General features: G+C 41.9%; 1 protein-coding gene across 6 annotated transcripts in view; it reads left to right on the top strand.

Annotated features, from left to right (window-relative positions):
- Positions 1-26281, top strand: part of OTULIN (OTU deubiquitinase with linear linkage specificity) — a 56556-nt gene that overhangs the window by 19535 nt on the left and 10740 nt on the right. For 3 of the 6 annotated variants that reach the window (XM_065398637.1, XM_065398632.1, XM_065398633.1), the window contains exons 3-6: positions 6595-6930; positions 15400-15476; positions 16461-16555; positions 19891-20034. In XM_065398637.1, coding sequence (XP_065254709.1) covers positions 6595-6930; positions 15400-15476; positions 16461-16555; positions 19891-20034 — 652 coding nt within the window. Of the gene's footprint in view, positions 1-4170; positions 4662-5357; positions 5393-6594; positions 6931-15399; positions 15477-16460; positions 16556-19890; positions 20035-26281 lie in introns of those variants that run through there. The other 3 variants (XM_065398635.1, XM_065398636.1, XM_065398634.1) reach the window with 3 other exon arrangements.

The raw sequence follows: 26281 nt of genomic DNA, 5'->3' as shown, positions 1-26281 counted from the left end.
ATTGGTTTTTGCTGCCCTGTCATAATTTGTAGTCTGGCTAAGAATATAAGAACGGTCATACTGGGTCAGACCAATGGTCTCTTCTGACAATGGCCAATACCAGATGCTTTAGAGGGAATGAACAAAACAGGCAATCATTGAGTGATCCACCCCTTGTCCACTCCCAGCTTCTGGCAAACAGAGGTTAGAGACACAAGGATGGGGGCACTCCAGTCACAAATTTCTACCATTGTGAAATCTCTATTTTAAATTTAGACACAAATAAAGAAAGGTATTTTTGCAGTTTGGAAATGCATTCTACAGAGCTAAACCTCAGGACTATTATATATAAAACCCTGAATGGAGATGATATTCTTTATTAGTGTCTTTCCTATATAGATTAGGCCATACAATTTCTATGTTAAACAAACACTGAATGGACACAAAACATTAAAAACAGCATAACACATTGTAAACAGTATTTGGAATACTACGTATACTTTTTAAACACAAGCTGTTAGGCAGAAAAATTACTGTTGTTCCTTATACAGACTTCCCCCATTGTCACTGTTACGCATATTGAACAACTAGTTTTCAATGCAAAATTTGCAGTTCTGCACACATGAGCACACTTCCCTCTGATCTTATTTCAGAGATATTTTCTCAGGCCTTTTCCTCACTGCTAAAACTGAACTGCCTTGACCTCACTGTGTTTTTACCTCAGAATAGCTCACGTACCTTAGTTACTTTGAGGTAAAAAAACAAAATCACCCTTTTTAGCAGTGAGGAAAGAGCATAACGGCTAGATTCTTACAGGGACTTAGGCATTGTGATGCTGAGCATCACAACACCTAATTTTTAAGTGTTTATCTAGAAAGTGACAGGAACAACACTGCCATTCACAAAAGCTGAGTTAGGTGCCCGTACTTCCTATACAATGAATGGGAAGAAATTGGCTTCTAAGAATGTGACTCACAAAAGCCAGGTCACTAGCTGGACTCCCCCAATGTAGCCAATGGGAGATGCCAATGAGAGACACGTGTCCTAAGCCTTTCCCCTCTCACAGAAGTTGGGACTGCAGGGAGGCACCTATCCCTGCTAGCTATCCACAACTGGGAACCACTCTCCTGGGCTCAGGCGTCTTAGGCGCCTAAGCTGTTTTGTGTCAGATTGAGCTAGGCAGGTGCCTAACTCCACACAAAGCAGCCGGAGGAGGTGGTGGTAGTAGTGCCTACCTTGTAAGTTTAGCCCAGTGGTTGGAGAACTCACCTGTGATGTGGGAGACCACTGTTCAAATCCTCTCTCTCCCGCTGCCAAGGAGGGAGTTGAACTTGGAGTCTCCCATATTCAGGTGAGTGCTCTAATCACTTTGCTAAAAGTTATAAGGTGAGCAATGGCACAACCACCCCACCTCCTTCTCCAACCAGGCTTTGAATGAAACCCCATCTAGTAGGCAGCCTCTGAGCACTCCTACCAGATTGGGCCCAACCCACAAAATAGGCATTTGCCAGCCTATCTGCCTTGATTGGTGAGTCGCTCTGGGGATTTGGTGGGAGATAGGCATCTGGATGCCTAGAATAAGGCCTGCCCTGAGGCTCTGCTCCCACTTCCTGTTTTTCCCCCATGGCCCTGCCCATGCTGCTCCTCTTCCCGACCTTGCTCCGCCTCCCTCCCCCGAAGCGTGTGAGAGCTCAGGGCAGCTTGGGCTGGCCCAGGACTCGGGGAGGCTGGGGTCATCTTGCGGGCCAGTGCTCAGGTCAGCTCAGGCTGGCCAGCTGGCTGTGGCTTAGGCCAGCTTGGGCCGGCCAGCAGCCCGGAGTGGCTGTGGCAGGCAGGCCAGGGCCTGTTTGGGCCAGGCGGTAGCCCAGAGCTCAGGGCAGCTGTGGCGGGTGAGCTGGGCCTCAGGCCTGCTTGGGCATTAACTTCACAGCTTTAGCATGTCTATATAAACCAGCCTTTACTAAGTAAAGGGAAGGGAATAAGGGAAATTGAGGGGGGAAAACGCACGTGCACCCACACACACTGCAGACATTCAGATGCAAATACTTTTGATTATGTCCTCCCCACAGTCAGTATCAGAGTTGTCAAGCCACAAACAATAATGGTGCATTTAACATCTCTGAGTCAGCATTATAATGTGTCTCCTCACTGCTAAGAAAATGATTTTACTGTGGGGTAACGAACATGCATTAGCTTTCCCACTGTAAAAATACAGTGGAGATAAGACACGATAGTTTCACGAAAAGGCAAACTAGGTTAGGTCAGCACTGTGTCCCCTGCCAAACCAATGCAAATGAGTTCCTGATGCTGACCCCTGACCCCAGCTGCTTGACACACTTGTGCAGTAAGTCCATCCCGGCCCTCCCCTCCACCCTGGCCGCACAGCAGAGAGCGCGGCCTAACCCTGCCCATGTGAGGGCACCGGGTGGCTTCAGTGCGTGTTACTGAGCACGCTCCGTATCAGCAAAGCTGCGGATTGCGATGTCACGTTGTTGCCAAAAACTTTGCACTGGGTGAGGGAGCGCTGCGGTTTAATCCCTCGGCTGCTGGTGGATAGCTCCATTCTTTGTCCGCCTCGCGCCATGGTTGCCGCATGGGGCGGCTGGTCTGAGCTGGGAGCACCCCTGGCTGCAGAGGTCCGAGTGTGTCGGGGGGTTGTCATGGTGACTGGTAATAGGGCGCTGTTGTAGCATGAGGACCATGGGCCTGACATCGAGACCCCCTTCTCCCCCGTGTGCTGATGTGAGGCAGGGGACTGAGGAAACGGGTAGGAGTAGGCCCTGTGTTGAGGGAGCTCCCCTGCTCTGTCCCCGGCCCCCACGTGGGGGAGGGTCTCCGCTGAACTGGGCTGGTCTGATCAGGTCACTGTGTGATGGTGAATGTAGCTGAGCCGGTTCCATGGCCCCAGTGGAGGCAAAGCCCCTCTGGGCCTGGCTGGCACTAGCGCTGTTCACCTGCCTTGGGGCTGGGTCACCTGACACTGCTGCTCTCCAGGCCGGAATGGTAGAGGAGGGGGACTTTCAATAGCTTTGAGCCTGGCAGATAATAGTGATGGTCTTTTTTAAGCACAGTTATCACTTGATGTTTTCACACTTGCAGGAAATTGTGTGCACATGTGAGGCAATAATTATTTAATGACCATCTCTGAGCAGTTCTCAAGCAGTGTTTTTCTTACATTGCCTAGCTGTACATTTTGATTACTGTTGCTGGAAATGTTTTTCTGTTGGTCTGTGCGTGTACGGTGAAATCAGTGTTGACTCATGTTTACTGATAAAAATCCTTCCAGGCTTAACGACCAACACTAATGTTCCTGTTTCGGTAACTCTTTACATGTTGCAGAGCTCTCTGACATGCAAGCTCAAATCAGTCACCTGTGGAAATGAGCAAGGGAGTGTTTCTTGCCAAGTCTCAAAAAAATAAAAATGTCTCTGCCTTTCAAAACAAGCCCAACCCATTTCAGAGGGAGGGAAGTGGGAATATTTATACAAATTCCATATTTTTTTTAGAAATAATGTAAATACACACAAATCTATTATTTTAGAAAGTGTAATGTGTAACAATGTTGTATGCAGCAAAACTAGTCCTAGAAATAAAAAAAGGGGTAGAGGAGTGGGACTTGCATACAGCATCTGCCCCCCACCCAACCTGCAAGGAGCTTGGGGTAGGGGAGTGGGATTTGCAATGCAGCATCTACCCTGCAGGGTCAGTGGGCTTCCATGCAACTTTTCCGGGCTGTAGCATCCCACTCGGGGGGGGGGGGGGGGGGCTGTGGCTCCCCTTAGCCAGCCGGGTTTCACCGCCTCCCCCCATCCTTACTTGGGCTGGGACTGCACCCCTCAGTGCCTCCTCTCACTCCTGCTCCTCACAGTCACAGGCTGACCGGGGAACAGCTGCACCAGCTGTTTTGGGTGACTGCAGCTTGAAGTTCAGACTTCAGAGCCCCCCACAAACACCTGGAGAATGCAAATGCTGAGCTTTTTATATGCACCGTGCAGGTTCCGGGGCGGCTGGAGGCGGTATCTGCTACTCAGAGTCCCGGCTTCGTCAGTCATCTCCCGGGAGTCCAAGGGAGGTGACTGGTGAACCCGGGAAGGTGAATAGCACATACCGCCTCCTCAGCCGCCCCAGAACCTGCATGGGGCATAACAAGAAGCAAACACTTCCGGCGGAAGCCCACTCCCAGCCGGCGCACAGCCCCAAATAAAGCAGAGCGGGCTCCCGCCGCAAGCCCCCGAACACCCAACTCGATGAAATTTAGAGCAGCTGTCACACAGCAAAAGCCCCGGGCTGCTTCTCGGCGCGGAGCAGCGGAGCTGCCGCGGGCTGAGGCGAGTGAGCAGGAGCCGGAGCCGAGAGCAGCTGCTGCTACTGCGGGAGCCAGCGCGGGCGCTGCAGGAGGATAAGGAAAGTCTCGCGGAGAAGAGGCCTGCGCTGAGAGGCCGACTTGCCGTGAGCCTGGCGTAACTTCGGCTTCCCAGTCAGCCCCCGGAGAGCCAGGCTGAGTGACAAACCGCGCGGGGGGCTCCCGGCACGGTGAGTCCTTCGCTACCTGCGCAGTTTCAAGCGAGGGAGAGAGAAACGGGGTTTTCTTCAAACGCTTCTTGGGTTTTGTGCTTCTCTTTAAAGTCACACTGGAGGAATATTAGCTGAGACTATTTCAAACATTGAATCTATCTCCCCTTGTAAGTATTCTCACACTTCTTATCAAATTGTCTGTACTGGGCTAGCTTGATTATCACTTCAAAAGTTTTTTTTCTGTTACTTAATTGGCCTCTCAGAGTTGGTAAGACAACTCCCACCTGTTCATATGCTGTGTGTGTGTGTGTATATATCTTCTCAATATATGTCCCATTCTATGCATCCGATGAAGTGGGCTGTAGCCCATGAAAGCTTATGCTCAAATTTGTTAGTCTCTAAGATGCCACAAGTACTCCTACTCTTTTTGTGGATACAGACTAACACGGCTGCTACTCTGAAACCTTTCATGTATTGAGTGTTCTTTCACGTTTGTTTATTCCTTTTCTATGTCAGGATTGAATAGTCTATAAATAAATACTAGGTTGGAACGGGAACCAGATGCATAGAATTGCGTGATTTAAAAGGTGTAACATTTTGCATTAACCTTGTTGGAAAGTTTTATAAATTCTGTAAAGATTGGTTTTTATACTAGAAGTAGATTGAGTATAAATTAACTAGAATATTGTATTCAGGTATTTTAGAATAATTATAAATCTTGGCATTTAACATTTACAGGTAGGTTACAAACCTCAATTAATCCTCAGCACACCCATTTTAGTTACTTAATCTCAGTTTAATAATTGAAGCACAGAGCTGTCATGTGACTTAGACAAAGTCTACTGTTTTGTTCCCTTATTAAGAGTCAACTAATAGGACCAGAGCATCCTATCTATGGGTAAGTGTCTGAAGGGTAAGAATGAAAACAAGAGAAGGCTGTTTTAGGGTTATTAAAGAAGTAAAAGCCTTCCTTTTTTTAAATGGAGACAAACTTAAAATTAGTTTGTACGTATTTTACCTGCTGCTATTACAAGATGCAAGTGATGCTGAAAATTACCATAACTGAAATAGTAAAGTGGATACAGACACTTTCCCATTTGGTTTAGTTTGTATATAGTCAATTTCACTGTTGCCCTATATTCAGTTTGCCCTATTTGGGATCTTCAAATAACATTTGAGAGAGAAACATTTTTTTAAAGTTTGGGAGACAAAAATGACAATGGAGTCCAGGGAAAATCTAGTATCTGAAACTTTTAATTAAATTTTTAAAGCTGATCAGATTTCAGTGTCCTTTTATGTAGAGCCAAAAATGTAAATGGCATTTCAATAATTATAATCCATTCCCTCAGAAAGTTTGCAATCTAAAGGTATGGAGAGGTAAAATACATAGAATAAAATGATGTCTGTTTATCAGGTTTAGCAGAATATGTAGATTTTCAGAAATGTCCTGCAGGAGTTGGACTCAGGATTCATTAATTGAGAGATTGTCAAATGGTAGGAGTGATTAAAGGCAAACGCTAAAGGGAACAATAGGAGAGTTGCTAAAGTACAATGTATAAAGCAGGGAGAAGTGTAGCAGGAAATAAGGACAGAAGTGTCAGGAAAGAGGTGCAGTTCATGTCTATTATTGTAAATACACTTCACAATATTAGAAATGATTTCTGGGTTTGTATTTTTATTTCTGATACATATAAATTTTTCTGTGATATCTATAAAGTACCAGAAGTCCCTTCTCTGGAGTAATTTAAAACTGAAATGGATAAAGCAATAGAATAGTGATTCTTAGACTTGTGCATGACTATTGGTTAATCCCAATGGTGTTTTAGGGGATACTTGGTATATGAAAGGGCAGGTGTCTAAAGAGAGCAACTTTAGCTTAAGCAGTAGTCTGTAGAATGAAAAAGTTTGAGAGCCACCATGTTAGAAAATAGACACGGTAGCTAAGAATCCTGCACTGGCTAGATCTAATACATCCTCATATCCAAATTTTCTGACATTGAGGACAGCCAGGAGATATTTTGTGTCAAAACATTGTACCTCTGGCAAAAATATACTCATTCATCCTCATGAATGTACCTTACATATTTATGTATTTCAAAGCCAGGGTATGTTTCAGCGAAAGACAAGCAAGTCCACTGGCCCTTCGGCTAGTGCAGAAGAGACACAGAAGAAAGATACTGCAATGATAAATTTGACTAGACATGAAAAGGAAAAATATATTCCCAGTGATGAACCTTCTTCAGCAAGTGCAGCTGGTGACGAGAAAGAGAAACCTGCGTTAGAAACCAAAAAAGAACGTGCACATTCAGGACATGGAAAAATTGCTCAGGCACATGACCTGAAGGCATCCCTGACCAGCCACGATTCCCATAAAAACTGTGAAGTAAAGCTGTCAGCATCAAGTAGCTCTTCAGCAAAGGAGTCATCTGTAGACAAGTGAGTTTTTTATCGAAAGTTTGCTGTAAATCAGGTATTTTAACTTCTGTTTTTAATATTAATGTAAGTAAAATAGGCATAAATGCCAAAGGAATTAATAGTTGTGTGCAGGTAATTAGTGTGCATTATTACTGCATGACACTTAGCTTGAATCTTTCACTTCCTGAGTTGAAGGGATTTGGCTGCATCTCAGTAACCTGTGTGTAGATGGACCTCTTGGTACTCCATAGCAGTCCCCTTTGGCCAGTCTAGAAGAAGTGCTGATGAGCTTTGAAGACCTTTAGGCTGGATGCAGGGCCTTGAGAATTGTAGGAATACAAGGTGGTACTGTAAACCAAGGAACCAATCTTTTATAAACACTTAGCCCCTGCCCCTAGAATTAACTACTGGGAATAGGAATATATTTTAGCTTAAAATTCTTAGTATCTGCTATGAAAGAATGCTCTGATATTTTGTACTCAGTGGAAGTTCTGTCTGCAAGGATCACAAGAGTAGATGGGTTTAAACATCATCTGCAATCTTTAAAAGGAGAAATTAAGAAAAAATGGGGAGGTGGGCAGATGGCGGGATGGGAACCAGCCGATCATTTTGTGAGCACCCTCTGCTGGATCTTCAGGATTAGTTTAATTAACTAGTTTTTATTCCCAGAACTTTTCCAACTCTGCGTATTTCTAGAGTTTTGATCTGTTGACCCTGACTTTTTAAAGAAAGGTTTGACTTAAATATAGAGGAATGCTGGTATGTGAAGAAGGAACATTTTTGCTTCCCTCAAGAACAAAGGCAAAACTCTAAGACCTGGTGTGCACTAGAAAATTAGGTTGGCATAAGATAAAATCCACATCCCTGGGTGGTGTAGTTAAACCAACCTGAGTCCCTGCGTTGACACTATTAGGTCAGTGGAAGGATTCTTCCATCGACCTTGCTACTGCCTCCCAGGGAGGTGGATTACCTACACCGATGGGCGAATCCCTCCAGTTGGCATGGGTAATGTCTACACTGAAGTGCAACTGGCATAGCTGCATCAGCGCAGCTGTGCTGCTCTAGCATTTTGAGTGTAGACAAGCCCTTATTGAAGTGAGAGCAGGATCAGAAATAATCAGTCTCTCTCGATATATCTATATATATAAAACCTCAGGCCCAAATCTGTGATCTCATGCAAGTAAGAAGTATGATAAAGTTGGGGACTACTTGTCTGAGTGAGGATTTGCTGCAAAGGCTCCATAAAGAGAAACTGGTGTTCTCAAAGTGGGAGGCCTATGGGAATCTTTAGGGAAATGAACCTATTGACATTTTAAATGGGTATTTATAAATAATGGAAAGTGAAAAGAAAATAAATAAATATAAATGTGGCTGCTCCTTTTCCTTCGTATAGATTGATAAAATGGTAGAGCAAGGAAGTGCTTTACCCTCATTATTCCATGACCCATGCCTTATTTACTAAACACCATCCAATGTGTACAGTGAGTACAAAATTATTCATTTCCTCATGGTGCTTTCTAAGGCGCTCATCAAACAGCATTATTTTTAATTTTAGTTGAGAAAAGTGAATAAGTATGAACATTGGCTTGAAAATGCTACTTATTTCATGTTTTCACAAACTTGCCACTTAAGTAATTAATCCCCTTACATAAAATTGCAATACTTGTTTGTTTGAAACTTCCAGCACAAAATAGTTTTTCTGTTTTCTCGTAGATTGATCTCATAGACTTCATGAAGTCAGCCTCCTCTATTTTTCATTTATTTTAATTTTTGAAATTAGCTGTTGCTGTGTAACAAAGGCTTTTGTGCTTCTATATAATTTATGCAGTTGAGTATCCGGACTTATCAGTATTATAAATAATACATCTAATCATCACCATCCATTAAAAAGGATTTACATAATCCTCCCTTAATAAGCGCTCATTTTAAAAATGTAAAATAAAAATGGTAATTAACTGTATTGAAAATGCAATAAAACAGGAACTTCCCCCCCTCTGATGCTTCATACAGTATTTTGAATCCTGTGGTCTCAGTCCTGGTAACGCTTCTTTGTTTAGTAGTCCCGTTGAAGTAAATGGAGACTAGTCATATTAATAATTGTTTGCAAGATTGGGCTATTGTCTCCCCCTTCTCTCCCTCCCCCCCCCCCCCCATTTGTAGGGTTTTTTTAATTTTTTTTTTTCTTCTCTGTCCGCTCTGAAAATTCTTGGTCTGCCTTAGTTTGTGGTATTCCATCCTTACCATTTCTCCTCTTCGCACTTCGGTTATATTATCCATTAAGATTCCTATATATATCTGGGGTTATTTTTATCCTGGTGTGTACAACATGCAGCTCTTTCTCCCCCTTTTAAAGTTCTTGGGTACCATCTTCCTTCCTGACTGTTTTTACAATAGAACAAAATCTGCTTCATCTAAGTGTTATTTAAGAACTACTATTAATGTTTGTTTGAATTTAAAGTAGAAGATTTACTTACAGCCTGTTTGGGGTTCTTGTTCTATTCAGGTCATCTTCCTTTATGCCCATTGTATTCTCAAGTTTTCTAATGGCACCTGTTTTGAGAAGAAATTTCTGTCTCTTCCTTTGACCCAGATACACACAGAAATTGCAGTGGGTGCAACCTTTTTTTGTGTACACTCAACTTGAGAGTGTTTTTCACTCAATTTTAAAGCAAGTGCTGCTCACACCAATTTTGCTGACACCCTGCCAGCAGAAAGTGGGGCAATATCCTAAAAGAATTGGATATTATCTTGCCCTGAAATCAATTAACTATTACATACAAAAAACATTCAGGAAGGGATCCTTCCCCTCACCCCACAATGTATTATGATTTTTATTTTTTTTAAAATTGGTCCTTTGAAGGATAAAAGATGGCCACAGCTGGAGAAATGGGACACTGGGCTGGGTGGACAAATGCTCTGAGGTGGCACTGAGCATTCTCTGGCTGGCTAGTTCTTGCTCACATGCTCAGGATCTGATTGTCATATGTGGAATCGAGAAGGAATTTCCCCCTATGTCAGATTGGCAGTGTCCTCAGGGGGGTTTCACCTTCTTCTGCAGCGTGTGGGTGCAGTTACCTGCCAAGATCATCCAGGTATATCTCACTTAATCATTTCCCTGCCATTGTGGGGTGCTTAGGTCTATGGTGCACCTCGGTCCCTCCTGTTTTGCCCGTGGCACACAATGGTCTAGCCTCCTGAGGGTGTAATACTTTGGGCTAATTTCAATTGTTGGGTTTAATGTGTGGATGGATGCAGGATGGTGTTGATGTCCTGTGATATACAGGAGGCAGATGATCCATTGGTTTCTTGTTCATTTTTCCAGACCACACTGCCTTACTGACAGAGATGCTAAACATCTGCAGCTCCCATTTACTTCATCTGCAGTTGTTTGTGAGTGCTTAGCACTCCTGCAAATCAGGCCCTGGATGATTAAAGTTGGGCACCTGGGAGATTTTGGAACACAATTACCTGGAAACACTTTGGTTTAAGAGACTTGCTCAGTATCACATAGAAACTCTGATGGAAGCAGGGATACAAATGAGTGCTCCTATGTGGTGTTCATCAATCTTAACCATAAGATTACCCTTTTTCTTCCTTCAGTCCACTATCTCATTCACTACACACCTCCCAGCTTCTGCAGCAGATGAGGCAGAGATCTTACAAACAATCTCATTCACCGCACAACTGAGTTCCGTCCATCCTATGCACTGAATTGAAAAAATAGCATGTGATCATGTAACTAAGGAGTATCCTAATGTATATATGCACAGGAAAGCAGAATAAGGTTGCATAGCAATTGAAAGTTTGGAAATGGCAGAGGTGCTTAATGACTTCTTTGTTTTGGTTTTCACCAAGAAGGTTGGTGGTGATTGGACGTCTCACATAGTGAATGCGAGTGAAAATGAGGTAGGATCAGAAGAGGCTAAACTAGGGAAAGAACAAGTTAAAAATTACTTGGACAGATTAGATGTCTTTAAGTCACCAGGGCCTGATGAAATACATCCTAGAATACTCAAGAAGCTGACTGAGGAGATATCTGAGCCACTAACGATTAATTTTGAGAAGTCATGGAAGACATGAGAGATTCCAGAAGACTGGAAAAGGGCAAATATAGTGTCCATCTATAAAAAGGGAAATAAGGACAACCCAGGGAATTACAGACCAGTTAGCTTAACTTCTGTACCCAGAAAGATAATGGAGCAGATAATTAAGCAATCAGTTTGTAAACATCTAGAACGGGGTAGGCAACCTATGGCACGCATGCTGAAGGCGGCACGCGAGCTGATTTTCAGTGGCACTCACACTGTCTGGGTCCTGACCACCGGTCCGGGGGGCTCTGCATTTTAATTTAATTTTAAGTGAAGCTTCTTAAACATTTTAAAAACCTTATTTACTTTACATACAACAATAGTTTAGTTATATATTATAGACTTATAGAAAGAGACCTTCTAAAAACGTTAAAATGTATTACTGGCACGCGAAACCTTAAATTAGACTGAATAAATGAAGCCTCTGCACACCACTTCTGAAAGGTTGCCAACCCCGATCTAGAAGATAAGGAGATACGTAACAGTCAGCATGGATTTGTCAAAAACAAATTGCATCAGTCCAACCTGATAGCTTTCTTTGACAGGGTAGCAAGCCTTGTGGATGGGGGGAAGTGGTAGACGTGGTATATCTTGACTTCAGTAAAGCTTTTGATATTGTCTCGCATGACCTTCTCATAAATAAACTAGGGAAATCCAACCTAGATGGAGCTACTATAAGGTGGGTGCAAAACTGGTCAAAACCATTCCCAGAGAGTAGTTATCAGTGGTTCACAGTCATGCTGGAAGGACGTAACGAGTGGGGTACCGCACCGATCAAATCTGGGTCGGTTCTGTTCAATATCTTCATCAGTGATTTAGATTATAAGCGTACTCTCTATGCCATTAAGTTTGCAGACGATACCAGGGTGGGAGGGGTTGCAAGTGCTTTGGAGGATAGGATTAAAATTCAAAATGATCTGGACAAACTGTAGAAATGGTCTGAAGTAAATAGGATGAAATTCAATAAGGAAAATGCAAAGTACTCCACTTAGAAGGAACATTCAGTTGCACACATACAAAATGGGAAATGACTGCCTAGGTAGGAGTACTGCGGAAAGGGGTCTGGGGGTCATAGTGGACCACAAGTTAAATATGAGTCAACAGTGTAACACTGTTTCTCTCCCCCCCCCAAAAAGCGAACATCATTCTGGGATGTATTAGGAGTGTTGTAAGCAAGACACAAGAAGTAATTCTTCCGCTCTACTCTGCTCTGATTAGGCCTCAACTGGAGTACTGTGTCCAGTTCTGGGCACCACATTTCAGGAAGGATGTGGACAAATTGGAGAGAGCCCAGAGAAGGGCAACAAAAATGATTAAAGGTCTAGAAAACATGACCGATTAGGGAAGATTGAGGGGGGGGGGGGGGAATTGGGTTTCTTTAGTCTGGAAAAGAGACAACTTAGGGGGACATAACAGTTTTCAAGTATGTAAAAGGTTGTTAAAAGGAGGAGGAAGAATTTTTTTTTAACCTGAGGATAGGACAAGAAGCAATGGGCTTAAATTGCTGCAATGGGCTTAAATTGCAGCAAGGGAGGTTTAGGTTGGACATTAGGAAAAACTTCCTAACTGTCAGGGTGATTAAGCACTGGAATAAATTGTCTAGGGAGGCTGTTGAATCTCCATCATTGGAGATTTTTAAGAGCAGGTTAGACAAACACCTGTCAAGAATGGTCTAGATAATTAGTCCTGCCATGAGTGCTGGGGAGTGGACTAGATGACCTCTTGAGGTCCCTTCCAGTTCTATGATTCTATGAAATGTCAGAATTTCAAGTGGTCAACTTTGCATCCTAAATAGCCTTCTTTTAATACGGTTTTCTTACATGTAACTTACTAGATTTAAAAAAAAAATTTTTTTTAAACAAAAAAGGTTTAAAAAAAAAATTTCATTATGTTCAATGGTAACATACCTTCCTCCCAAAAGGAAAATGGTGACTCAAAGTTTATATGTCAGCCAAACTGAACAGAACTGAACAGAATTTTCAAGGACAAAGAAAAGGCACTTATCTGGCATCAGAGCTTTCTCCCTGCGGCAGACTCGGGGTGGGGAGGGGCATGGGAGTGGGGTGGTGGAACTTGCAAGTATCTCTTATAATGGAAGGAGTTTGGTAACCTACATATATAGGGTCAATATCAGCCTCCCCTGTAATAGAGTAGGTTTCCAAAGAGAATTTACAGAAAATGTTTGAGCTTTACTGTCATCACCCAAGATCAAAAGGTGTTGTGAAACTTTAATATGTCTAGTTACAGATATTTGATGAAATACTATTTTAAAGCCATTGTGCCTGTTAACTGTGGATTACTCTAGTGGCTGTCTGAACACCTCTGAGCAAGTATACTGAAAAAAGGAGCCTGTCTGTGATATTTCTGTTAGAAATGTTTCATCATATCTTGGCATGTACAGAAATCTATTTTCAGGTTCCTAAGTCGCAGCTGGTGGAGAGTGTACTCCAAAATATATAATCTTTAATGAGAATCTATTTTATGTGATTAACAGCTTTTCCCCTTAAGACAACTCAGTCTTACCAAGATTTGTCACAGAAAACAATTCTGTCTATTTATGATATTGCTTGAATCTTCAGGAAGGAGATTTATGGCTCTGAGTATAGTTAAATAGGACTATTTAAAAGCAATTAATATTCAGATAATGTTGTGATGCTAACAATTTGGTGTCTTCCAAGGTTGTTTGAGCCTCCTTGAAGAATCTTGGTTGAGTCCTACTTTATACGTAGTACAGATAATCAGTTCTATCAGATATGAGATTAAAATTCATAAGCATAGATGCGTAAACTTGGAAATCAAATTGCATTTAGCTATGCAGACTTTCAGTCATTTAGTTTCAAGTCTTAGTAAAGTCTAAATTGAAACTCTTGTAGGTCTTCTGCTCTATAGATGAAAGTTTGCTAGCCTCCACTATGTTTGGCCACAGCTGAGTCTAACTTTTTTTTTCTGGCTAGTGGAGAGCAAAGTTTTTCTGAAAACAAATCTTATAATTTATGCCATAACATTGTGTAACAGGCTGTTTATGGAGTTACTGTTTTCAGAATAAAAAGATCCCTCCCCACAATAATCATGGAAACTGTCCTAAAACCCTGATAACTGTACTTTTAAGCACAGTTGTGGGTAGCATGTTCAGACTGGTGTGGAGAGGACTAATGAGTTAGGCCAGGAAGGTATTTCTGCAAATAACTTCAGAAATTGTAGTTCATTTTTGTAAGATAAGTGGGCATAGACTTGAATAAAAGAAATAAAGAGCTATAAATAACAATGTTGTTAAGGCTATAAATAACAAAAACCATATTCTTAAAACTTTAACAGAACATATCCAGTTACCACCTGACCTCATCAATCAGTTTGTTGTTCCTTTTCCCTCTACCCTTCAGCTGTGTGTCTTGTTCAGGGTGTAAGCTCTTTGGGGCAGGACACTACTTTTGTTTCTGTTTGAACAATGCCAAGCATATTGTGGGCACTGTACTGGATGCTAATTAATAATACATAGAAGCATAGACTAGAATAATTGCTAGTAGAGACTAATACATAGCAGTCTTGTACTTTTTTTTTTTTTTTTTTTTTTTTTTTCTTCCCTTCCTCCTGGCAAGCAGTGTGGGGGTGTTAAGATTTTGAAGTGCAAGTAAAAGTATTTTTGTTCCATTCTAATCAAGAGCAAATGAGTAGATAACATGCTTGATGGTAAATATTCATGAAGTTTTGTAAGGCTGAGATTGTGTTACGGTCAGATTATTATGTAATTATATGCTGAATGCCTGGCAGAATCCGTTAGAGGAATATGCAGTACATCAGTATTTAAGACCTGCTTTTGTCTTTCAAGTTCATGACATCCAAATCAATCATGGATTACTGGCTCCTACTCAGTATGACACCTTAGCATGCTTTTTACTGCCGTTCAATCCCAGTTAGAGCTTGTGCATAGGGTTAAGGTAAGTATTGTATTTTTAATTTATTATATATTTTTATGGTACTTGTGTTATCACACATGATAAATAACAGTAAGGCCCTTTAAACATAGCTAGAGTTGGCCAATATTGTAAAAATAATTACAAAATAGGGGACTTATTTTACCATTCCATGTGGTCTTCAGTGGGGTTCACATCACCAGCAGAACCCATGTTAGGGAAGGAGGCAGTAATCTATTACTGGCATGGATGTCCTGGAACTGAGAATATGATCTACCGAACTCTTTTTTGGGGGGAAGCATTCACCACATAATTAAGATTTTTATTTCCTTTAAAAATGCATAATAAATGTAGATAATCGTAAAACATTGAATTTTCTAGTAATATTTTTGAGAATGATTTAAATTACTACATCCAGTGGGAAATGGAGTAAATGTGAATGCCGACAAGATCTGTGGTGTTACATGAAGTGTGTATCAATGTTATTTCAGTGAGGAGGACATGTACCGTGATGCAGAAGAAATAGAGAGAGAAAAAGTATTACCTGTTTGTGAGACAGGCTCCTCAGGTACATTTGAACTTTAGTCTATGGCATTACACACGTATAGTAGAATAGCTTATTATTATAATAACACTTCTAGCTTTGTTGCCCTCATCCGCAAAGATCTTGTGCTCAACTATATCTGTGTGTAAATGTGGTGGCGGTTACTGCTCACAGTTGAACACAATGCACATTTTCATCCAGTGAAAACTGTAATATAAAATCACTTTGGCTACAATCAGACTTTTACGGTCTACCTGTAATTTTTCTCTTTCGCTCTCAAAATTTCCTCACACCCAATTGAAAGAGTTGATGATGGATGACCTTTGTGTGTTGTGCTTGTACATGTGTAACAGGGCTTGAAAAATTTATCAAACACTACTAGCTAATAGGCAACATGAAAGTTCCCACTCCTGGGATCTATGGTCCGTGTTCTTCACTGTTAGCGCATCGCTACTAACTACTTGGAATAGAAGGGTGTGGGATTTCCAGGAAGGGTTGTGTTCCTCAGCCCTGCCTAGGGAAATAAACTTCTCCTACCATACTTAACTAGTAAGTGTTTGATAAATGTGGGTGGGGTTCTTGCACCTCTGTCTCTTCCCTTTTTGAGGGAAGGGAAGGAAGCTCTCCTTTCATTCTCTCTGGCTGCTGAGGGATGGAGAGAGTTTACCAGTCTCCCCTTTCCTTCTTATGCTTTTTTTTTCCCCCGGGGGGTGGGAGGGGAGGAGAAGGGGGAGTTGCTGGGGTCCCTTCCTTGCTGGATCACACCATCATTTGTGCTTGCTCTCTGCTTTCCTGAGCATTTTTTTTTTCTTCTGATACTAACAGAAGATACTATTTTTATTATTAGCAATGAGCTCTGCTACATCAACTTCTCTTTGATTAGTACTGGTTTTATTTTTGAGTGTATTGATGATTAAAGTACAACCACTTCATTGTGTAGCTCTGTTTTATACTTTTCCTTAATTTAATGTGTGTATATAATAATATAAATGTGATCAATCTTGGCAGAAAATAAACTCAGTGTTGCACCTGAAATGGACATCATAGAGTACTGCCAAAAAGAATGGAGAGGAAATACACCGGCGGCAAAACGTATGAAAAAGGTATGACCACCTTTCTTTCCCCTCCCCTTCTCTTCCCCCCCCCCCCTCTTGGAAGGGTTTTTTGTAACTTTTTGCCAAAATAGGCCCATATCCTGGAAACACATATTAAGTGCATGATTCTTTTATGTTGAGTTGGCTTACAGGTATGAACTAAGTGCTGTTCACAATAGTTTAATCATTACTTTCCTTTAACTGCTAAGGGCAGTGACAGAGTTTTGAGAAAGACTTTGTTTATTAATGACAGGTTTCAGAGTAGCAGCCGTGTTAGTCTGTATCCGCAAAAAGAACAGGAGTACTTGTGGCACCTTAGAGACTAACAAATTTATTAGAGCATAAGCTTTTGTGGGCTACAACCCACTTCTTCGGATGCATATAGAGTGAAACATATATTGAGGAGATTTTTATACATATATATACATATACATACACACACACACACACACAGAGCATGAACAGGTGGGAGTTGTCTTACCAACTCTGAGAGGCCACTTGCTTCTTATCAAACTGTCTGTACTGAGCTATCTTGATTATCACTTCAGAAGTTTTTTTTCTCTTACTTAATTGGCCTCTCAGAGTTGGTAAGACAACTCCCACCTGTTCATGCTCTGTGTGTGTGTGTGTGTGTGTGTGTGTACATATGTATGTATATATATGTATAAAAATCTCCTCAATATATGTTTCACTCTATATGCATCCGAAGAAGTGGGTTGTAGCCCACAAAAGCTTATGCTCTAATAAATTTGTTAGTCTCTAAGGTGCCACAAGTACTCCTGTTCTTTTTGTTTATTAAGGTTTTATAGCTATAAAGGCACTTTAATTGATACTCTCGGTCATGAAAATGTTAGTGGTACCAGGTCAGTGAGATGATTCCTGCCCACCAATTTTAAACCCTCTATCTGTGTATAACAAATAGCTGCCAACACTTTCTTTGCAGTTTGAAAGCCACTGAGGCTGGGTGGATGACCAGAAATGATAACTTCCAAAAAGAAAAGTTTGAGACTTTAACCTGAGCCTTCAATTCTTTTGAAAAATGGCTGGGTTTTTTTGCATGTTCTCTTGCTTATATTAATCTTTTTTTGTTTTTTTAGGTGTACAGCATTACTTTCAGGTAGATCTAGAATGGGAGAATTTTAAAAATCTGTTTTGATTGCTAAATAGTTTGCAAAATCATTAACAGAATACACAAGATTTATAAAATACAATTTTTTCCCCTTTAAATGACAGAGACTTTTTACTTCTCTGAGAGCTGATGAGAGAAATAAAGGCCAAAATTTGCTTTAGCTGTAAATGCCATTGACTGTAGTACGGGGAATACAGAATCTAGATTTAGGATCCTCTTACTTAAGCAAAGGAGAATCTGATCTTCAGCTTAGTCTTAGTTCTTTGGCCTTGCTTTCTCAATATGAACACATAACATGTATGTATTTTGGGTGGGGAGAAATTTACCAGAGCACTTCAAATGCACACGCTTCTTTGCTGGAGGGAGAATAAAAGAGACTGAACCACACGTGACAAATATTGGTCATGTTGCTTAATGAACTGCTGAAAGATGCTCAGACTATGGGGATGAGAAAAGAATAAGAACGTAGAGAATAGAGCTTTTGTTTTAAATTTGATTTATTTTTTAAATCTTTAATCTAAACATTCTGTTTATTTGGGGTCCTAAACAGTTTTTAGTATTTTTAAAACAACTTCTAAAAGCCTTTTTATTGACCTTGAGTACTTATTGTTACTGTGCAGTGGGCTTTAAGTGTCATTAGGCCAAATTCTATTCTTGCAACTTATTGCAAGATATGAGAGCAGAATTTGACCCATTGAATGAAATTTGTAGTGTTGCTGAGCTTCAGTTCAGGCCTGACCAAGAAAAGACAAAATGAGGACAGAATTGATTATAAGGTATCATGCCTCAGGATAACTTTCCTTGTTCTGCTGGTGAGTGCATTGGTAGTGTGCACTGCAACAGAGTGACTGGCTATACTCGTAGGAAACCCCCCCCAAGAACATGTGTGGTGTGGTGTGTGTTTTTAATGATTTAAAAAAAAAAAAAACCTCTCTTCAGCACATCCCAAAACAAACTGTGATACTGGAGCAGAAATACAAGCAGTGTTAAATAAATATACAATAATACAAGCAGGCATTAAATAAAACAAGTGTGTGGTGTGGTATGGTGTAAACAAGACACACTTCTATGGCAATTTTGCTTAGTAACAGCTGAACTAAAGCAAGGCTGTTTTTTGTCATACTTGTGCAACTGGGTGTCAAAACACTGTCTGCTATACTTACCAGAGGATTGCATGTTTTGTATGTATCTGCCAATTTCAACAGAAATGTCTGCTTAGAGCCATTCAAGGTTTTTTCTTTTCAATCCGTCTGTGTATAGTTCTAAAGCACCCATTGCCATAGTTCTTAGCACTGTCATGCAGGGTGTCCTGTGCCAATGGGACAACCATCCTGCATCATGTTTTTGGCTTATGTGGTGTTTTCTGTCTTGGCAAGAACATTACTAGATACACACACTCTTGCAATCCTCCCCCCAACCCCCAATAAAAGTTTATACTTCGATGGAGGAGGAGGCATCTAACAAAGTGTTTTTAGGGTGGAGTGAGGGTAGCTGAACACAGGGTATGATTAAAAAAATGAGGGGGAAAATGTCAATTTTTGTATGATTGTTGAAGAACCTACTTTTTCAATATGTAAAATTAACAATTTTGTTAATTTAACACTGTTATAAAACTGGAGTCCTCTATATTTACGCAGAAATGTGCTTCAGGCAGTGTCAATGCACATGTCTCCACACTTACTTGCCAGGGAGCCTCAACTCCTGCATTGAGAACATCTGCAGGTTGTAAGCAGCTGGTTCAGGATCATTCTACATGTTTTAATTAATGTGCTAGTTCTGTTGCTGATATTTCACATGGTCCAGCCAACATGTTTAATAATGTCCTTTGGTTCAAAAGGTACAATAGGTAGAATTTTCAAAAGTGCCTAAGAGTCAGGAGCACAGGTTTCAGTGAAAGTCTGTGATTTGTGCTCCTTAAGTCACTTTGGCAATTCCCTGAACCTTCTAATAAACTCCTACTTCTAATGATTGGTTTGGTTTCTCACTTTGGCTGCTGTGTGGTGTGGTTGTTTTTATATTTAAATAGCTTCTATTCCTATTAGATTTCTCAAACAAAGGCGTTTGAGCTTTGTCTGTGGAATATTGGGCCAAATGCTGTTCACTGTTAAATAGATCTGTTATTTGGGCATTTAATTTGAGCAGTTATGTCAGGATTAATGAGGGTTTGATGTATTTTATGCATAGTTACTGCAATTTATTTTGTATTTTTATACAGGGATATGAAGCAGTTTCTCAGAAGTTTACCTCTATAAGGAGAGTGCGAGGTGATAACTATTGTGCTCTCAGAGCAACATTGTTCCAGGCACTGAGCCAAACTTCTGAACTTCCTGACTGGCTTCAGAGTGAGGACTTAACGTTGGTATGCTTCAAACTTATATCTCCTGATAAGTAAGAACTAACTTTTTTCTCTATTGGGCAATCTTAAGGCCTCATTGTTGTACTGCATGAGCAACGCAACACACTGATGAAGCTATCATCACAACATGCTGGTGAAATCAGGACGTACTATTGTCACAGTTTCAGAGATAACTGCACCTATATTCCTTTTCTGTGCTCAATTCCAGGAGTGATCAGGCAGGGCTCAGGTCTCCAGCCATCACATGTCTCTGGGTAGGGACCCTTGTCCTACTTCCTTCTGATTGTGGTTTTTTTAAGGCTATGGAGCTGCCTGCCATATCCCCTGTGTGTGGTATCCCCAGCAAGCCAGTCTTCCTCTAGGCCAACAACATGGCTTTGCTTTCTCTCCAAGGGCTGTGAACAGTGAATTGCCAGCATTTACAAGTTACCACACAGCTCTTTCTCAACAGGCATAGACTTCTGGGAGGGAGGCTGGCTCATCTCATCAAAAGGGCTTTAAACTAGGAACTTGGGGGAGACGGTTGGGAGATGTCCAGTTAATCTCCACGCCAGATTCCAACACTGAAAAAGAGGGCAAAGAGATAAGCACAGATATAGATAGGGGTAGGGAATTGGACATTAGAAGGAGGGGGCGGATGGACACTACGGGGGCCGTACCAAAGTGCATAACTAATGGGAGAAAGGATAGACAGCATACGGTAAGATGTTTATACACCAATGCGAGAAGCCTAGGTAACAAAATGGAGGAATTGGAGCTCCTGGTCCAAGAAATGAAACCTGATATCGTAGGAATAACCGAAACGTGGTGGAACTGTAGTCATGACTGGAGTACAGGTATGGAAGGGTATGTGCTGTTTAGGAATGACCGGAAAAAAGGTAAAGGTGGGGGTGTGGCACTGTATGTGAATAATGAGCTAAAATGTAAAGAAATAATAAGTGATGGAATGGATAAGACGGAGTCTGTCTGGGCAATGATTACACTGGGTAAAAGAACTACTAGAGCCTCCCCTGAGATACTGCTTGGGGTGTGCTATAGACCGCCGGGATCTAGCCTGGATGCGGACAGAGAAATATTTAATGTTTTTAAGGAAGTAAAAACTAATAAGAGCTGTGTGATCATGGGGGACTTTAACTTCCCAGACATAGATTGGGGAACAAATGCTAGTAACAATAATAGGGCTCAGATGTTCCTAGACGTGCTAGCAGATGAATTCCTTCATCAAGTAGTAGCTGAACCGACGAGGGGGGATGCCATTTTAGATTTGGTGCTGGTGAGTAGTGAGGACCTAGTTGAGGAAATGGTAGTAGGGGACAACCTTGGCTCGAGTGACCATGAGCTAATTCGGTTTAAACTAAATGGAAGGATTAACAGAAATAAAACTGTGACCAAGGTTTACGATTTCAAAAAGGCCAACTTTAATAAATTAAGGCAACTACTTAGGGAAGTGGATTGGGCTAACATACTTAGAGAGCTAAAGGCAGATGAGGCCTGGGATTATTTCAAGCTGAAGTTGCACAAGCTGTCCGAGGCCTGGATCCCGAGAAAGGGGAAACGATTAGTAGGCAGGAGAATTAGACCTAGCTGGATGAGCGGGCGTCTCAAAGGGGCGATTAAGAAAAAACAGAAAGCGTACAAAGAATGGAAGAGGGGACAGATCGGCAAGGAAACCTACCTTATTGAGGTCAGAGCATGTAGGGATGCGGTGAGAAAGGCCAAAAGCTGTGTAGAGTTGGACCTCGCGAGGGGAATCAAATCCAATAGTAAGAGGTTTTATAGCCATATAAATAGGAAGAAAACAAAGAAAGAGGAAGTGGGGCCGCTGAAGCATGTAAATGGAGTGGAGATTAAGGATAATCTAGGCATGGCACATCTAAATGAATATTTTGCGTCGGTGTTTAATAAGGCTAATGAAGGGCTTAGGAATAGAGGGAGTGAGACAGAGGGGAATAAAGGAGGGGCGATTGCAATTACAGTATCAGAGGTGGAAGCCAAACTTGACCAGCTAAATGGGACTAAATCGGGCGGACCGGATGATCTCCATCCTAGAATATTGAAGGAGCTGGCGCGAGAAATTGCAAGCCCCTTGGCGATAATTTTTAATAAATCTGTAAACTCGGGGGTGGTACCGATGGACTGGAAAATAGCTAATGTGGTTCCTATTTTTAAGAAGGGGGAAAAAAAGTGACCCGGGTAACTACAGGCCTGTTAGTTTAACTTCTGTAGTATGCAAGGTCTTGGAAAAAAATTTTGAAGGAAAAAGTAGTTAAGGACCTTGAGGTGAATGGCAATTGGGACAAATTACAACATGGGTTTACGAAAGGCAGATCGTGCCAAACCAACTTGATCTCCTTCTTTGAGAAAGTAACAGACCTTCTAGATAAAGGAAATGCGGTGGATCTAATTTACCTCGATTTTAGTAAAGCGTTTGATACTGTGCCGCACGAGGAATTATTGGTTAAATTGGAAAAGATGGGGATCGATATGAAATTCCAGAGGTGGATAAAGAACTGGTTAAAGGGGAGACTGCAGCGGGTAGTACTGAAAGGTGAACTGTCGGGTTGGACGGAGGTCACCAGTGGGGTTCCTCAAGGTTCGGTTTTGGGTCCGATTTTATTCAATCTATTCGTTACTGACCTCGGAACCGAATGTAGGAGTGGGCTGATAAAGTTTGCGGATGACACAAAGTTGGGAGGTATTGCCAATTCGGAGAAGGATCGGGATATTCTGCAGGTAGACTTGGATGACCTTGTAAATTGGAGTAACAATAATAGGATGAGATTTAATAGTGAGAAGTGTAAGGTGATGCATTTAGGGATGACTAATAAAAATTTTAGTTATAAGTTAGGGACGCATAGGTTGGAAGTGACGGAGGAGGAGAAGGACCTAGGAGTCCTGGTTGATCGCAGGATGACTATGAGTCGGCAATGTGACGTGGCTGTGAAAAAAGCTAATGCGATTTTGGGATGCGTTAGGCGAGGTATTTCTAGTAGGGACAGGGAGGTGCTGCTTCCGTTATACAAGGCGCTGGTGAGACCTCATTTGGAGTACTGTGTGCAGTTCTGGTCTCCTATGTTTAAAAAGGATGAACTCAAACTGGAACGGGTACAGAGAAGGGCCACTAGGATGATCCGAGGAATGGAAAACCTTTCCTATGAAAGGAGACTCGAGGAGCTCGGTTTGTTTAGCCTAACCAAAAGAAGGCTGAGGGGGGATATGATTGCTCTCTTTAAATATATCAAAGGGATTAATACCAAGGAGGGAGAGGAATTATTTCAGCTCAGTAGTAATGTGGACACGAGAACGAATGGATATAAACTGGCCGTGGGGAAGTTTAGGCTTGAAATTAGAAGAAGGTTTCTAACCGTCAGAGGGGTGAAATTTTGGAACAGCCTTCCGAGGGAAACGGTGGGGGCGAAAGACCTTTCTGGCTTCAAGATTAGGCTTGGTAAGTTTATGGAGGGAATGGTTTGAAGGGATAACGTGATTTTAGTCAATTAGGCATTAACGTGCCATCGCGGGTAAAATGAGGGTCCAGCTGTAGAATCTTGCCTGTATGCTCGGGGTTCTGCTGATCGCCATATTTGGGGTCGGGAAGGAATTTTCCTCCAGGGTAGATTGGCTGAGGCCCTGGAGGTTTTTCGCCTTCCTCCGCAGCATAGGGCAGGGGTCGCAGGCTGAAAGATTCTGTTGTGGGTGGGTCAGCTTTTGTGGCCTGCATCATGCGGGAGGTCAGACTAGATGACCATATTGGTCCCTTCTGACCTTAAAGTCTATGAGTCTATTCTTGGGACAAAAGCTTTGCACAGAATACATACAAAAGTTTCTACATGCTTATCAATAGATATAATCCCTCTGTCTTATGGGCCTAACAGGGCAACGTCCTTCCAATGGGCTCAACGGGTAATGATCAGTGGCTCCATGTCTAGTTGGCAGCCGGTATCAAGCGGAGTGCCCCCAGGGTTGGTCCTGTTCAATATCTTCATTAATGATCTGGAGGATGGCGTGGATTGCACCCTCAGCAAGTTTGCAGATGACACTAAACTGGGAGGAGTGGTAGATACACTGGAGGGTAGGGATAAGATACAGAGGGACCTAGACAAATTAGAGGATTGGGCCAAAAGAAATCTGAGGTTCAACAAGGACAAGTGCAGAGTCCTGCACTTAGGACAGAAGACTCCCACGCACTGCTACAGACTAGGGACCGAGTGGCTAGGCAGCAGTTCTGCAGAAAAGGACCTAGGGGTTACAGTGGACGAGAAGCTGGATATGAGTCAACGGTGTGCTCTTGTTGCCAAGAAGGCTAATGGCGTTTTGGGTTGTATAAGTAGGAGCATTGCCAGCAGATCGAGGGACGTGATCATTCCCCTCTATTCAACATTGGTGAGGCCTCATCTGGAGTACGGTGTCCAGTTTTGGGCCCCACACTACAAGAAGGATTTGGAAAGAGTCCAGTGGAGGGCAACAAAAATGATTAGGGGTCTGGACCACATGACTTATGAGGAGAGGCTGAGGGAACTGGGATTATTTAGTCTGCAGAAGAGAAGAATGAGGGGGGATTTGATAGCTGCTTTCAACTATCTGAAATGGGGTTCCAAAGAAGATAGATCTAGACTGTTCTCCGTGGTAGCAGATGACAGAATAAGGAGTAATGGTCTCAAGTTGCAGTGGGAGAGGTTTAGGTTGGATATTAGGAAAAACTTTTTCACTAGGAGCGTGGTGAAGCACTGGAATGGGTTACCTAGGGAAGTGGTGGAATCCCCTTCCTTAGAGGTTTTTAAGGTCAGGCTTGATTGACAAAGCTCTGGCTGGGATGATATAGTTGGGGATTGGTCCTGCTTTGAGCCGGGGGTTGGACTAGATGACCTCCTGAGGTCCCTTCCAACGCTGATAGTCTCTGAACCCTTCCGCAGGATAGCAGCCCCCTTGGACAAAAGCTCAGATTTGTTTGCTGGACCAGAAAGAAGGCCCTCTGTCAGTTCAAAACTCACCTTATTATACCAAAGTCACTTTGTTTGAATCTTTGGAAAACTCCGTTCGAACCATCTATGCAAACCTCCCCAGGGAGTCGTACAACTCTAGAGTTGTAGTCTCAGTGATGTGCCTATATAATCTCACTCACACTCACAATTTTTAGTTCCTAGAGGAGCTGTGGTAACCCTCTCCCATGGAGTAGCATAATTACATATAAACCATTCACAAATTTAATACAGTGGTCTCTGAAGATACTGCATGGAGTTGCAATATCTGTCACAAATATTAATCCAGATTTAAAGATGGTGGGTGGGTGGGAAATTGAGGCGCAGAGACATATAAAGTGATTCTTAGAGCTGGGCACTGAACCCAAGTCTCCTTAGTCCAGGGGTTGGCAACCTTTCAGAGGTGGTGTGCCGAGTCTTCATTTATTCACTCTAATTTAAGGTTTTGCGTGCCAGTAATACATTTTAACATTTTTAGAAGGTCTCTTTCTAGAAGTCTATAATATATAACTAAACTATTGTTGTATGTAAAGTAAATAAGGTTTTTAAAATGTTTAAGAAGCTTCATTTAAAATTAAAATGCAGAATCCCCTGGACTGGTGGCCAGGACCCAGGCAGTGTGAGTGCCACTGAAAATCAGCTCGTGTGCTGCCTTCGGCTCACGTGCCATAGGTTGCCTACCCCTACCTTAGTCACAGCCCAGGTATTTGACCACAGGACCATCCAACTTCAACTACTATTCTTGGTTCCTTTATTTTATATAGCATGAAAGTCACTATATGGAATTTATTGTATTTGTGACAATATTTAAAAAAATTAATATACCTTAATTTAATAAAATATTTGAGATTTCCATTGAATTAATCTTCAGTGCAATTTCGACAGTTTGTGAATAACTACCTTGAGGTTAAATGTATTGTTCCTCTCGGAAACTGTAATCTTTTGGTATTAAGGGGAAAATGTATTGAGTTCAGTAACTCCCTCGTACACCTATACATCAAGTTGGAGGTGCATTGGTAGTGTGGTGAAGCTTATGTCAAAAATGTTTCTATACTACTTCTGTGGATAACTAGACTGTTTCAGCTTTTGATACTTGCATTCTGTTGCTTCATCAGCAGTAAATTCACTTAAAAAAGGGGGGGGGGGGTTGCTACTAGAAACTGCCGATTCTGTGGTCTAATACACAACGTTCAGAACCCATGACAGATGTGTTTTTCATTGTCTGCAGAGTTTGGTCAAAATTATCCTATGATGCTCTAATGCAAGCCTAG

Source organism: Emys orbicularis, chromosome 2 (genome assembly GCF_028017835.1).
Source record: "Emys orbicularis isolate rEmyOrb1 chromosome 2, rEmyOrb1.hap1, whole genome shotgun sequence".
Classification (NCBI taxonomy): domain Eukaryota; kingdom Metazoa; phylum Chordata; order Testudines; family Emydidae; genus Emys; species Emys orbicularis.
This window is presented reverse-complemented; position numbering and strand designations above follow the sequence as displayed.